Source organism: Pristiophorus japonicus, chromosome 13 (genome assembly GCF_044704955.1).
Source record: "Pristiophorus japonicus isolate sPriJap1 chromosome 13, sPriJap1.hap1, whole genome shotgun sequence".
In the NCBI taxonomy this organism is placed as follows: Eukaryota; Metazoa; Chordata; class Chondrichthyes; family Pristiophoridae; genus Pristiophorus; species Pristiophorus japonicus.
In genome coordinates, this window is record NC_091989.1 from 193,551,789 (window position 1) to 193,567,319 (window position 15,531).

The window sequence follows — 15,531 nt, forward strand, 5'->3', positions numbered from 1 at the left end:
AGCACGGGCCCAGCCCACACTGCGATATGTGAGCGCACTAGGTCCGTGCAGCAGAGCTGGTCTCCAGTCGTCCTTGCCACTGGACCAAGACCTCGCTCTGTCAAGCCCGTGTGGTGGCTGGTGTGCAACGGCCAACCCACGTTAAAAAAATCCACCCACAGGCATCTTCCACCCTTCAGGATGTAGTTCGGGATCCGGAATATTAGGTCCTTCATTGAAACACCTGTGAACTCATCCCTTTTTTGATGTGGAAGCAAATCATCCTCGCTTCGAGGGACCGCCTATGATGATGATGATTGAGATGGTGCAGCGCTTCTGTAACTGTAATAATCCGTACAACGACAGTTCAAAATCCCACCAGGGCAGTTTGAGAATTGGAATTCAGTAACAGTGACGGTGAAGCGGATTGTCGTAAAATCAGGGAAGGACACCTGCCGCCCTTACCCGGTCTGGGCCTATCGGTGACTGCACCAACGTGGTTGGCTTTGAAGTGGCTGATCGCGCCCCTCAGATGGGCAATAAATGCCGGTCTTGCAAGCGACGCCCACATCCTGAGACCGAATTAAAAAAGGACAAGCGAAAAGGGAGAGCATTCAGCCCACAGCACAAAACCATCCCAATTGTCACAAAATCGCAAATCTCACTCAACAGGCCACAGGAAGGCTGGAATAGAAGCTGCAAATATCACACCTGTGCAGTAGGAGGTGCTCTTCTCACACAATGACAGGGCAATGTAGAGGGAGCTTTACTCTGTATCTAACCCCCTGTACCTGCCCTGGGAGTGTTTGATGGGGCAGTGTAGAGGGAGCTTTACTCTGTATCTAACCCCCTGTACCTGCCCTGGGAGTGTTTGATGGGGCAGTGTAGAGGGAGCTTTACTCTGTATCTAACCCCGTGCTGTACCTGTTCTGGGAGTGTTTGATGGGGCAGTGTAGAGGGAGCTTTACTCTGTATCTAACCCCGTGCTGTACCTGTTCTGGGAGTGTTTGATGGGGCAGTGTAGAGGGAGCTTTACTCTGTATCTAACCCCGTGCTGTACCTGTTCTGGGAGTGTTTGATGGGACAGTGTAGAGGGAGCTTTACTCTGTATCTAACCCTGTGCTGTACCTGCACTGGGAGTGTTTGATGGGACAGTGTAGAGAGAGCTTTACTCTGTATCTAACCCCCTGTACCTGCCTTGGGAGTGTTTGATGGGACAGTGTAGAGGGAGCTTTACTCTGTATCTAACCCGTGCTGTACCTGCCCTGGGAGTGTTTGATGGGACAGTGTAGAGGGAGCTTTACTCTGTATCTAACCCCGTGCTCTACCCGGGAGTGCTTGACACTGACATTGGGTGCCTGAAATGGGAACGTGTCCCATTCCCCAATAGGGACCTCCTTCACTTTGTGTTGTAGCTGCATAGTGGGGGTGTTAAACAATCCCCAGACATGGGTGGGGAAGCCCAGAGTCGCCCTCTGCTGCAAATTGTACCTGATTTTCCTGTAAAGTTGCTATATAAATTGAAGTTGTTATTGTTGAAAGATGCAGTCATTTCTGCCTCACGCCTTGTGGCAAAACAATCCCTGTTCTGAACCTCTCTTACTGTCGCAGGGAGAGTTTTAAATGAATAACCCCTCGTTACTGGCTCCACAACCAGAGGACAAAGTCTTTCCCCATTCACTTAATTAACATCCTGTATAGCTTTAAAAACCTCTATTAAATCTCCTTTCAGCCGTCTCTGCTCCAGTGTGGACAGTGCCAGGATCTCCAGTCTTTCCTCATAACTCTAGTCTCCCATCCCTGGATCTCCCCGGTGAATCTACGCTGTCCACTCTCTGTGACTTTTATCCAATCTTACACATGGCCTTCTAACCGTGGCCCAATCAATCCTTTGTATAAAATCAGCATTGTGTTTTTCTGTAGCCTCCACTCTCCGTACACCCGTCCTTACCTCTCTCTCCCTCGTTCGCTAATACCACAGTCCTCCTGTTCCATCTCAGCAACAAGTACATTGGCCCACAACTACCTGGTCTCCACCAAATAGAGAATCGTTTGTCGTCTCCAGTTCTAACTCATTCTTTCCCAGAATCTTAAAACGTGTGGAACTCCCCTCCCTCCCTCCCTCAGTCCTCCTACAATCTACAGCCTTTACAACCCTAACTTGGCATTTCTAACCACTACCTCACTCTCTCTCCCTCCCTCACTCCCTCCCTCCCCTCCCCACTCTCTCTCTCTCGCCCCCTCTCCCCTTCTCTCTTAGTCTCTCTCTCTCTCCCTCCCTCCATCCCCTCTCTCTCTCCCTCCCTCCCTCTCCCTCCCTCCTCTCTCTCTCCCTCTCTCTCCTCCCCGCTTTCTCCCTCCCCCCGTTTCTCTCTTCCTCTCTCTCTCCCTCTCTCTCCTCCCCGCTTTCTCCCTCCCCCCGTTTCTCTCTTCCTCTCTCTCTCCCCTGCTCCCTCTCTCCCTGCATCCCTCCCTCTCGCTCTCCCTTCCTCCCCCTCTCCCTTCCTCCCCCTCTCCCTCCCTCCCCTCCTCCTCCCCCCCCCCCCACCATTCCGCCCCCCCCCAGTGAAGCCCGGCATCCTGGGCCCTGGGCCCGGCTCCCCAGTGAAGAGACTCTGTCCTTTACCTTCTGTGTAAAGCTGCAGGTTCATTCCCTCTGCTGGAGCCGGTGTCTGGTTGAACTGGTTGTTGAACAATTCTCCCTGGGTCACTTGCTGCTGCCCAGGACCTGAGATAAACACACAGCAGTGAAACACTAGCATAACTTTAATAATGAGAGCTGGGCCGTTCAGGGTGATGTCGGGAAGCACCTTATTACACAAGTGGAGTGAAAATCTGGAACTGCACCCCCACCCCCCATCCCCCACCCCCCCACCCCCCCGCACCCAGCTGCGGACGCTGGGGGACAAATGAAAATGTCAAGACTGCGATCGCTGGATTTTTGTTGGCCGAGGGTATTAAGGGAAATGGATAAAAGCCGGGTAAATGGAGTTGAGATATGGATCAGGTCCGATCTGATTGAATGGCGGAACAGGCTCGAGGGGCTGAATGGCCTCCTCCTCTTCCTGTGTTCCAAATATTCATTCATTCCCAAATACTGTAGTACGATTGGGTGAGTAGCTTTGCTCACTGGCCTGTGTTGCCTCAGCTTATTCCAGACAGTCTGGACATTAGGCAAGGGACACCAAGGGCTATTGCTCCTGCTCACTGTCCCGTACTCCTGCTGAGAGGCCCTTGGGGATATCAGGTGAGGTCAGGATCGTATGTCACTTCAGTGGGCCCCCAATGGTTGAATATTTTCTTTGAAAAAGAGACCCGTTAGAGATCTTTAAAATTATGAGGTGGTTGGATAGGGTGGATGGGCCTGTACTCACTGGAGTTTAGAAGAATGAGAGGTGATCTTATTGAAACGTACAAGATTCTGAGGGGGCTTGACAGGGTAGATGCAGTGAGGATGTTTCCCCTCGTGGGGGAATGTAGAACTAGGGGGCATAGTTTCAGGATAAGGGGTCACCCATTGAAAACGGACATTTCTTCTCTCAGGGGGTCGTGAATCTTTGGAATTCTCTGCCCCAGAGAGCTGTGGAGGCTGGGTCATTGAATATATTTAAGGTGGAGGTAGACAGATTTTTGAACGATAAGGGAGTGAAGGGTTATGGGGAGCGGGTGGGGAAGTGAAGTTGAGGTCGAAGATCAGCCGTGATCTTATTGAATGGTGGAGCAGGCTCGAAGGGCCGAATGGCCGACTCCTGCTCCTATTTTCTATGTTTCACACACACACACACACACACACAAACGCCTGCAGTACCACTGTATTACTGCAGGTGGCGGGGCTGAGCTGGTTACAATCTGCACAGCACCTTAAACCTGATTTTTACCTGATTTTTACACCCTCTTTCCCCACCCCCATTACAATGACGTTCTCTGACTTTTTATAAAAACAATTCCACAGCCTGCTCTCCTGAACTTACTGGGGTACAGTTCCATGGGCACTGGGTGCCTCCAGAACCTCGTCACTTTTGTCTCAAGGGGGCTCGAGTAAAAAGGCCAGGTATCATAGAAATTTACAGCACGGAAGGAGGCCATTCGGCCCATCGTGTCCGCTCCGGCCGACCAAGAATCATCCAGCCTAATCCCACTTTCCAACTCTCAGTCCGTAGCCCTGTAGGTTACGGCACTTCAGGTGCATATCCAAGTACTTTTTAAATGTGGTGAGGGTTTCTGCCTCTACCACCCTTTCAGGTGAGTTCCAGACCCCCACCACCCTCTGGGTGAAGACATTTCCCTCTAAACCTCCCCCCAATTACTTTAAATCTATACCCCCTGGTTATTGACCCCTCTGCTAAGGGAAATAGGTCCATCCTATCCATTCTATCCAGGCTCCTCATAATTTTATACATCTCAATAAAGTCTCCCCTCAGCCTCCTCTGCTCCAAAGAAAACTACCCCAGCCTATCCAATCCTCATGGCTAAAATTCTCCAGTCCAGGCGACATCCTGGTAAATCTCCTCTGCACCCTCTCCAGTGCAATCGCATCTTTCCTGTAATGCGGTGACCAGAACTGCACACAGTACTCCAGCTGTGGCCTAACCAGTGTTTTATACAGTTCAAGCATAACCTCCTTGCTCTTGTATTCGATGCCTCAGCTAATAAAGGCAAGTATTCCGCATGCCTTCTTAACCACCTGATCTACCTGGCCTGATACTTTCAGAGATCTGTGGACCTGCACTCCCAGGTCCCTTTGTGATGCTTCAGCTGTACAGAGCCTTGGCTCAGACCCCATCCCCATTCAGTTTTGGGCCTGCATCTCAGGGAGGGTATATTGATCTCGGAGGGGGAGCAGCACAGATTCACCAGAATGTTACCGGGGGCTAAAAGGATTAAATTATGAGAACTGGTTGCATAAACTTGGTCTGTATTCCCTTGAGTATAGAAGATTGAGAGCTGATCTGATCGAGGTGTATAACATGTTAAAAAGGTAACTGATAGAGTGGATAGAGAAACTATTTAGTCTGGTGAGGAAATCCAGAACAAAGACTCAAATGAGAGCCAGGCCGTTCAGAGAGGCACTTCTTCACACAAAGGGCAGTGGGAATCGGGAACTCTCTCCCCCAAAAAGCTGTGGATACTGGCGGTGATTTGAAGATTTTACGACAGGGCGATAGATTATTGTTGGACAAAAGCATCAAGGGATTGGGAGCCAAGGCGGGTAAATGGAGTTAGACTGCCCCTACCCTGGTCAAAAAAATCACTGTCCATGCTCTCACACAGGAGTAGCAAATGAACAGGTATCGTGTAGTGGTTTTGTTAATGGTACAGTAATCCAGAGAACAAGTTCAAATCCCACCATGGCAGTTTGAGGATTTGTATTAACTTTAAAAAAAATCTGTAAATAAAAAGCTGGTGACAGTAAATAATGACCATGTAGCTGTCGATTTATAATAATACAGGAACAGGAGTCGGCCATTCAGCCCCTCGAGCCTGTTCCGCCAATCAATGAGATCGTGGCTGATCTGTGACCTAACTCCATACACCGGCCGTTGCCCCATATCCCTCAATATCTTTGGTTAACAAAAATCAATCAATCTCCGATTTAAAATTAACAATTGACCCGAGCATCAATTGCCGTTTGTGGAAGAGAATTCAAAACCTCTCCCACCCTGTGTGTGTAGACGTGTTTCCTAATTTCAGTCCTGAAAGGTCTGGCTCTAATGTTTAGACTATGCTCCCTAGTCCCAGACTCCCCAACCAGCGGGAATAGTCTCTCTCTGTCTCCCCTCTCTGTTCCCCGTAATATCCTGAAAACTTCCATCAGATCACCCCTTAACCTTCTAAACTCCAGGGAATACAACCCAGTTTGTGCAATCTCTCCTCGTAATTATACGTAAAAAAAAATTCTCATAAAAGCCCGTCTGGTTCACTAATATCCTTTAGGGAAGGAAATCTGCCATCCTTACCCGGTCTGGCCTATAGGTGACTCCAGACCCACACCAACTCTTAACTACTTAACAAGACACTCCATTGTATTATCACCTTCTCAAGTGCAATTAAGGGATGTACACTAAATGCCGGCCTTGCCAGTGACGCCTACATCCTGAGAATGAATATATATATATATATATATATATATACCTGTATATTATAAAAAACATGAATTCACATTCCTGATCAAACGATAACAGGTGTGACAGGGTGGAATCTCTAGTAGAAGAGTAGGTGGTGTGTCGGGTTGGGAGTGATAATGGACTGTGTGGGACGGGGTGTATCGGGGCGGGAGGGAGGGAGAGAGCATCGAGCGAGCTGCGTCTTGCTGTGACAGACGGGTGTTTGACCTGCAGTGCTGTACTCTACCTGTACTCTACCTGGGTTGTGCTGAGTGCCGGGCTGCAGGTGAGTCCCCAGTGGCTGCCCCAGACTCACCCCCATCTGCTCCTGGGCGGGCATGCTCTGCGGAAGAGCCACTGATTGGTTGAAGCTTCCCATGTTGCCGTGACTACCAGCAGGTAAGCCCATCGAGGCGTTTGGTGTGCCGGGTTGGCAGTGAGGTTGCCCCTGGGGGAACAGCACGCCAACTGCTGCCGTGGGGGGGGGGGGGGGGGGAGGAGAGAACAAGAAGGTTATACAGAAACAAACAGTGGGACTGGCGATGTCATTGTCTCCTCACACAACAAACCGAGGGTCCAGGTTCAAACCTTCCCTCTATCAACAACAACAACTTGTATTTATATAGCACCTTTTCCAAGGTGCTTCACAGGAGTATTATGAGACAAATGTGACACCGAGCTGCATTAGTAGAAATTAGGACAGGTGCCCAAAAGCTCGGTCAAAGAGGTAGGTTTTAAGGAGCGTCTTGAAGGAGGAAAGAGAGGTAGAGAGGCGGAGAGGTTTAGGGAGGGAGTTCCAGAGCTTGGGGCCCAGGCAACAGAAGGCACGGCCACCGATGGTGGAACGATTATAATCAGGGATACTCAGGAGGGCAGAATTAGAGGAGCGCAGACATCTGTGGGGTGGGGAGGCTGGAGGAGATTACAGAGATAGGGAGGGGCCAGGGCCATGGAGGGATTTGTAAACAAGGATGACAATTTTGAAATCGTGGCGCTGCTTAACCGGAAGCCAATGTAGGTCGGTGAGCACAGGGGGTGATGGGTGAGCGGGACTCGGTGCGAGTTAGGACACGGGGTCAGTGAGCACAGGGGTGATGGGTGAGCGGGACTCGGTGCGAGTTAGGACACGGGGCAGTGAGCACAGGGGGTGATGGGTGAGTGGGACTCGGTGTGAGTTAGGACACGGACAGTGAGCACAGGGGGTGATGGGTGAGCGGGACTCGGTGCGAGTTAGGACTCGGGGCAGTGAGCACAGGGGGTGATGGGTGAGCGGGACTCGGTGTGAGTTAGGACACGGGGCAGTGAGCACAGGGGGTGATGGGTGAGCGGGACTCGGTGCGAGTTAGGACATGGGGCAGCCAAGTTTTGGATCACCTCTAGTTTATGTGGGGTAGAATGTGGGACTGGAAGTATAAGCGAAAGAAAGTTCTGGAAGCAAAACACAGGGAGAGGAAACAGCCCAGCTCACACTGCACCATCAAACCCACCCCAACAAACAGCTGGTGGTACTGCACTCGGTCACAGTGGTGTGTCATGGTCTGTTCCTGGACCAATAATCCACACAACGCGAGTCAACTCCCAACATTAGATTGAGAATTGGAATTAAGTGGGGGGGGGGGGGGGTGTGTCAGTGAAAGTGACGGTGAAACTGTCGGATTGTCGTAAAATCCCAACTGGTTCACTGATGTCCCTTTAGGGAAGGAAACCTGCCGTCCTTACCCGGTCTGGGCCTATAGGTGACTCCTGTCTCACACCAACATGGCTGACTCAGAACTGCCGTCCAACGTTCCCTTTAAGACGCGCAACCCTTAAAAGGAATCCTGCGCAACCGGCCTTTCCATGCAAAAAACACGCATGCGCAGTTCCTTAAAGGGGCCGCGCAGTTCCTTAAAGGGGTTGCGCGGTGGCAAACAAAATGACAGGGAACATTGAGCCGTACAGCTCGGGGATGGACAATAAATGCCGGCCTTGCCTGCAACGCCCACATCCCGAGACTGAGTAATACAAAATAAACTGCTAATGACAAGTGCACCTACGTGAGCAGCGCAGTTACAAGGACCTCTCCCTTACTCAAAACTCCGACCTGTTCAAGTCCCACTCCAGGAACTTGAGCACATTAAGCTAGGCTGACACTGCAGTGCAGTACTGAGGGAGTGCTGCACTGTCGGAGGGTCAGTACTGAGGGAGTGCTGCACTGTCGGAGGGTCAGTACTGAGGGAGTGCCGCACTGTCGGAGGAGCAGTACTGAGGGAGCGCTGCACATTCAGAGGGGCAGTACTAAGGGAGCGCCGCACTGTGGGAGGGTCAGTGCTGAGTGAGCGCCGCACTGTCGGAGGGTCAGTACTGAGGGAGTGCTGCACTGTCGGAGGGGTAGTACTGAGGGAGTTCTGCACTGTTGGAGGGGCAGTACTGAGGGAGTGCTGCACTGTCGGAGGGTCAGTACTGAGGGAGCGCTGCACTGTCGGAGGGGCAGTACTGAGGGGGCGCCGCACTGTCGGAAGGGCATTACTGAGGGAGCGCTGCACATTCAGAGGGGCAGTACTGAGGGAGTGCTGCACTGTCGGAGGGTCAGTACTGAAGGAGCGCTGCACTGTCGGAGGGGCAGTACTGAGAGAGCGCCGTACTGTCGGAAGGGCAGTACTGAAGGAGCGCTGCACATTCAGAGGGGCAGTACTGAGGGAGTGCTGCACTGTCGGAGGGTCAGTACTGAGGGAGCGCTGCACTGTCGGAGGGGCAGTACTGAGGGAGCGCCGCACTGTCGGAAGGGCAGTACTGAGGGAGCGCCGCACTGTCGGAGGGGCAGTACTAAGGGAGCGCCGCACTGTCAGAGGGGCAGTACTGAGGGAGTGCCGTACTGTCGGAGGGGCAGTACTGAGGGAGTGCTGCACTGTCGGAGGGGCAGTACTGAGGGAGTGCTGCACTGTCGGAGGGGCAGTACTAAGGGAGTGCTGCACTGTCGGAGGGGCAGTACTGAGGGAGGGCCGCACTGTCGGAGGGGCAGTACTGAGTGAGTGCAGCACTGTCGGAGGGGCAGTACTGAGAGAGCGCCGCACTGTCGGAGGGGCAGTACTGAGGGAGCGCCGCACTGTCGGAGGGGCAGTACTGAGGGAGCGCCGCACTGTCGGAGGGGCAGTACTGAGGGAGCGCCGCACTGTCGGAAGGGCAATACTGAGGGAGCGCCGCACTGTCGGAAGGGCAGTACTGAAGGAGCGCCGCACTGTCGGAGGGTCAGTACTGAGGGAGTGCTGCACTGTCGGAGGGGCAGTACTGAGGGAGCGCCGCACTGTCGGAAGGGCAGTACTGAAGGAGCGCTGCACATTCGGAAGGGCAGTACTGAAGGAGCGCTGCACATTCAGAGGGGCAGTACTAAGGGAGCGCCGCACTGTGGGAGGGTCAGTGCTGAGTGAGCGCCGCACTGTCGGAGGGTCACTACTGAGGGAGTGCTGCACTGTCGGAGGGGCAGTACTGAGGGAGCGCCGCACTGTCGGAGGGGCAGTACTGAGGGAGCGCCGCACTGTCGGAGGGGCAGTACTAAGGGAGTGCTGCACTGTCGGAGGGGCAGTACTGAGGGAGCGCCGCACTGTCGGAGGGGCAGTACTGAGGGAGTGCTGCACTGTCGGAGGGGCAGTACTGAGGGAGCGCCGCACTGTCGGAGGGGCAGTACTGAGGGAGTGCTGCACTGTCGGAGGGGCAGTACTGAGGGAGCGCCGCACTGTCGGAGGGGCAGTACTGAGGGAGCGCCGCACTGTCGGAGGGGCAGTACTGAGGGAGCGCCGCACTGTCGGAGGGGCAGTACTGAGGGAGCGCCGCACTGTCGGAAGGGCAGTACTGAGGGAGTGCTGCACTGTCGGAGGTGCCGTCATTCGGTTGAGATGTTAAACTGAGGTCCCGTCTGCTCTCTCTGATGGATGTAAAAGATCCCATGGCACTATTCGAAGAAGAGCAGGAGAGTTATCCCCGGTGTCCTGGCCAATATTTATCACTCAATCAACATAACAAAAACAGATTATCTGGTCATTATCAAATTGCTGTTTGTGGGAGCTTACTGTGGGAAAATTGGCTGCTGCGTTTCCTACATTACAACAGTGACTACACCAAAAGTATTTAATTGGCTGTGAAGCGCTTTGAAACATCCGGTGGTCATGAAAGGCGCTATAGAAATGCAAGTCTTTAATTGTATCGTCCACGTGCCCAAATCAAATGCAATGGCTCGATCAGAGATCATAGTCTAACCCACTTGCCCCTTACCTGCCATCTGATGATTCCCTGATCCTGGGGGAGGGGTTCCATTCCCCATGGTATCGGCAGCTCTCCCGACCGGCTCCATCCCCCCCGGCCCCATCGCCATCGGCTGATTGAGAGCCTGAAGGACAGAGAACAAGGTAAAGAAATCAGGGACAGGGACTTCAGCCTAAGGGCAGTCGGCTGCCAGCATGGTCTCCGGGGGTGGGGTGTGGTGTGGGGGCAGACTGAGGCTCTGATGCTGGCCCATAGATTGCTAGAATTAGATGGGTCAAATGGCCTCCCTCACCTGCATTTATCTCTGCGACTGTTGAATCAGAGTCTCATCCAGACGGCAGACAGGAGCCGACATCGCCTCGCTGGCAGAGAGAGGTCAGATGTTTGATGTTGCATGGCAATGGTCCCTGGAATTCTTTGGGCAGTGAGGGGGGGGGCCACACGGCCATTTAAAACAACTTTTAATTTATATAGCGCCTTTAACGTAGTGAAACGTCCCAAGGCATATGATGAGATAAACAGGAGTGATATGAGATAAAAAATTTAACATCGAGCTGCATAAGTAGAAATTATCGCAGGAAGCTCGGTCAAAGTGGTGGGTTTTAAGAAGCGTCTTGAAGTAGGAAAGAGAGGTAGAGAGGCGGAGAGGTTTAGGGAGGGAGTTCCAGAGCTTGGGGCCCAGGCAACAGAAGGCACGGCCATCGATGGTGGAGCGATTATAATCAGGGATGCTCAAGGGGGCAGAATTAGAGGAGCGCAGACATCTCGGGGGGGTTCTGGGGCTGGAGGAGATTACAGAGATAGGGAGGGGCGAGGGCCATGGAGGGATTTGAAAACAAGCATGAGAATTTTGAAATCATGGCGTTGCTTAACCGGGAGCCAATGTAGGTCAGTGAGCACAGGGGTAATGGGTGAGCGGGACTTAGTGCGAGTTAGGACACGGGCTGCCGAGTTTTGGATCACCTCTAGTTTAAGTAGGGTAGAATGTGGGAGGCCAGTCAGGAGTGCGTTGGAATTGTCAAGTCTAGAGGTAACAAAGGCACGGATGAGGGCTTCAGCAGCGGAGGATCTGGGGCAAGGGCAGAGACAGCAAGCTGGCTGCGTGGGATCCCTGGGGCATTTAAATTGCATTTAAAATAAAACTTTTATTTGAAAGCAACACGGCTCTGGTTCAGTAACAACCAGCGGGCAAGTGGGAATTAGCAGCAAAGTCCCTCTGCCAGATCTCTCACTCTGCGCTCAATGCCCCGATTATACAGCAGGTGACTGGGACCTATCCAGCAGCTGCTGGGCAAATCCCAACAGACAACGACACATCTCCACATCAGCACCAGCAACGTGGAAGAGATTTAAAAAAAAGAGAATGTGAGCGCTGGAAACAGGAGAAACACACCAGCCTCTGAGAGGCGAGAGACAGACTAACGTTTTGTGAGGTGGGTGATCCCGGCCAGAACATTAAACCAGATCTTTACTCATTAATCTCATCATCATCACCATAGGCAGTCTCTCAAAATCGAGGAAGACTTGCTTCCACTCTAAAAGTGAGTTCTCAGGTGACTGAACAGTCCAATACGTGAGCCACAGACTCTGTCACAGGTGGGACAGACAGTGGTTGAGGGAAGGGGAGGGTGGGACTGGTTTGCCGCATGCTCCTTCCGCTGCCTGCGCTTGGTTTCTGCATGCTCTCGGCGACGAGACTCGAGGTGCTCAGCGCCCTCCCGGATGCACTTCCTCCACTTAGGGCGGTTTTGGGCCAGGGACTCCCAGGTGTCGGTGGGGATGTTGCACTTTATCAGGGAGGCTTTGAAGGTGTATCTGCAGTAGATTGGACAAAGAACCAGAGGGGGAGGAGAATATTTTTACGCAGCGAGTTGTTGTGATCTGGAAAGCGCTGCCTGAAAGGTGGAGGCAGATTCAATAATAACATTTCAAAAGGAAATTGGATAAATGAAGGAGAAAAAAATTGCAGTTGTAGGGGGAAAGTGCAGGGGGAGTGGGACTGACTGAATGGCTCTGTCGAAGAGCTGGCACAGGCACGATGGGCCGAATGGCCTTGATTCGTGCTTTATGATTCTGTTTCCAACATATTTTGTTGATGCTTGCAGTAATGATGATCTATTAGATGCTGCTGGCAGACAATTCCCCCCCCCCCCCCCCCCCCCCACCCTACGCAACGCGACCTCGTGCACTGTCCCCAGACTCGCCGCTGTGTAACCACACACTTCTCTCAGCATAACTCAGGCTCCTGCCTCTCAACAAAGCCCACGGTCAGTGCACGGAGATTGGGCACAGGCACATTCCAAACGTGTACTCTGTAAACAAATCCACTCCAAGTCCGGACACGCTCCTGGTCTGACACAAGAAAGCCGAGAATGTGGAGAAAGTTTTTCATTCAACCCAGAAAGATTGCTCTGCCCACAGCCCGTGTACACGCTCCCTTCTCGTGGATTCTATCCCCCTCCCCATTTAATCTCTGCCCACAGCCCGTGTACACGCTCCCTTTTCGTGGATTCTATCCCCCTCCCCATTTAATCTCTGCCCACAGCCCGTGTACACTTTACTCTGTCAAGACTCTGCCCACCCACAGAATCATAGAAATTTACAGCACGGAAGGAGGCCATTCGGCCCATCGTATCCGCTCCGGCCGACCAAGAACTATCCAGCCTAATCCCACTTTCCAACTCTCGGTCCGTAGCCCTGTAGGTTACGGCACTTCAAGTGCAGATCCAAGTACTTTTTAAATGTGGTGAGGGTTTCTGCCTCTACCACCCTTTCAGGCAGTGAGTTCCAGACCCCCACTACCCTCTGGGTGAAGAAATTTCCCCTCAAATAATCTCTATACCAATTACTATAAATCTATGCCCCCTGTTTGTTGACCCCTCTGCTAAGGGGAACAGGTCCTTCCTATCCACTCTATCCAGGCCCCTCATAATTTTATACACCTCAATAAGGTCTTCCCTCAGCCTCCTCTGTTCCAAAGAAAACAAACCCGGCCTAACCAATCTTTCCTCATGGCCATAATTCTCCAGTCCAGGCAACATCCTCGTAAATCTCCTCTGTACCCTCTCGTGCAATCACATCTTTCCTGTAATGTGGTGACCAGAACTGCATGCAGTACTCCAGCTGTGGCCTAACCAGTGTTTTATACAGTTCAAGCATAACCTCCCTGCTCTTGTATTCTATGCCTCGGCTAATAAAGGCAATTATTCCGTATGCCTTCTTAACCACCTTATCCAGCTGGCCTGCTACCTTCAGGGGTCTGTGGACCTACACTCCAAGGTCCCTTTGTTCCTCTACACTTCTCAGTGTCCTACCATTTAATGTGTATCCCTTGCCTTGTTAGTCCTCCCCAAATGCATTACCTCACACTTATCCGGATTGAATTCCATTTGCCACTGTTCTGCCCACCTGACCAGTACATTGATATCGTCCTGCAGTCTACAGCTTTCTTCTTCAATATCAACCACACAACCAATTTTTGTATCATCTGCAAACTTCTAATCATACCCCTTACATTCAAGACCAAGTCATTGATGTATAACCACAAAAAGCAAGGGACCCAGCACTGAGCCCTGCGGAACCCCACTGGAAACATCCTTCCAGTCACAAAAACATCCATCAACCATTACCCTCTGCTTCCTGCCTCCGAGACAATTTTGGATCCAACTTGCCACTTTGCCCTGGATCCCATGGGCTTTTACTTTCCTGACCAGTCTGGCATGTGGGACCTTATCAAAAGCCTTGCTAAAATCCATATACACTACCTCAAAGAATTCAATCAGGTTAGTCAGACACGACCTTCCCTTAACAAATCCGTGCTGACTGTCCTTGATTAAGCCGTGTCTTTCCAAATGAAGATTTATCCTGTCCCTCAGGATTTTTTCCAATAATTTTCCCACCACCGAGGTTAGGCTGACTGGCCTGTAATTACTTGGTCTATCCCTTCCTCCCTTTTTAAACAAAGGTACAACATTAGCAGTGCTCCAGTCCTCTGGCACCATACCTGCATCCAGAGAGGACTGGAAAATGATGGTCAGAGCCTCTGCTATTTCCTCTTTTGCTTCTCTTAACAGCCTGGGATACATTTCATCCGGGCCTGGGGATTTATCCACTTTCAAAGCTGCTAAGCCCCTTAATACTTCCTCTCTCACTATGTTTATCGTCTAATATTTCACAATCCTCCTCCCTCATTGAAAAGTCTGCATTGCCCCTCTCTTTTGTGAAAACAGACGCAAAGTATTCATTAAGAATCATACCCAAGTCTTCCACCTCCACACAATTACCTTTATGGTCTCTAATAGGCCCTACTCTTTCTCTAGTTATCCTCTTGCTCTTAATGTGTTCCTTAAACATCTTTGGGTTTTCCTTGATTTTACTTGCCAAAATGTTTTCATGCTCTCTCTTTGCTTTCCTAATTTCCTATTTAATTTCACCCCTGTATTTTCTGTACTCCTCGAGAGTTTCTGCAGTATTTAGCCCTCGGTATCTGTCATAAGCCTCCCTTTTTTTCTTTATCCTACCCTGTGTGTCCCTTGACATCCAGGGGGCTCTAGGTTTGTTAGTCCCACCCTTTCTCTTTAAGGGAACATACTTGCTCTGAACCCTCCGGATCTCCTCCTTGAATGCCTTCCACTGCTCTGACACTGATTTACCATCAAGTAGCCGTTTCCAGTCCACTTTGGCTAAATCACCTTTCAGCTTCTCAAAATTGGCTTTTCCCCAATTGAGAACTTTTATTCCTGGTCCACCTTTGTCATTTTCCATAACTACCCTAAATCTAACTGAATTATGATCACTAGCACCAAAATGCTCTCCCACCGATACCCCTTTCACTTGCCCCTCTTCATTCCCCAAAACCAAGTCCAGAACCACCCCCTCCCTTGTTGGGCTTGCTGTATGCTGGCTAAAAGAAGTTCTCCTAAATGCATTTTAGAAATTCTGCACCCTCTATACCCTTCACACTAATTTTATCCCAGTTAATAATCGGGTAGTTGAAATCCCCTACTATTACAGCCCTATAGTTTTTACAGTTCTCAGAAATTTGCCGACATATTTGCTCTTCTATCTCCTTTTGACTGTTTGAGGGTCGCTAGTACACTCCCAGCAGTGTGATCGCCCCTTTTTTGTTCTTCAATTCAACCCATATGGCCTCATTTGATGGTCCTTCTAACATATCATCCCTTCTCACAGCTTTAATTGTTTATTTAAT

General features: G+C 51.2%; 1 protein-coding gene across 3 annotated transcripts in view; it reads right to left on the reverse strand.

The window, feature by feature from the left end:
* The window catches only part of ss18l2 (ss18, like 2), a 47,684-nt gene that overhangs the window by 13,197 nt on the left and 18,956 nt on the right, over positions 1–15,531 (reverse strand). For 2 of the 3 annotated variants that reach the window (XM_070898324.1, XM_070898323.1), the window contains exons 4-6: positions 10,332–10,446; positions 6,342–6,554; positions 2,606–2,707 (exon numbers count right to left, since the gene is read on the reverse strand). In XM_070898324.1, the coding sequence (XP_070754425.1) occupies positions 2,606–2,707; positions 6,342–6,554; positions 10,332–10,446 (430 nt within the window). The remainder of the gene's footprint in view (positions 1–2,605; positions 2,708–6,341; positions 6,555–10,331; positions 10,447–15,531) is intronic. The other variant, XM_070898325.1, reaches the window with a different exon arrangement.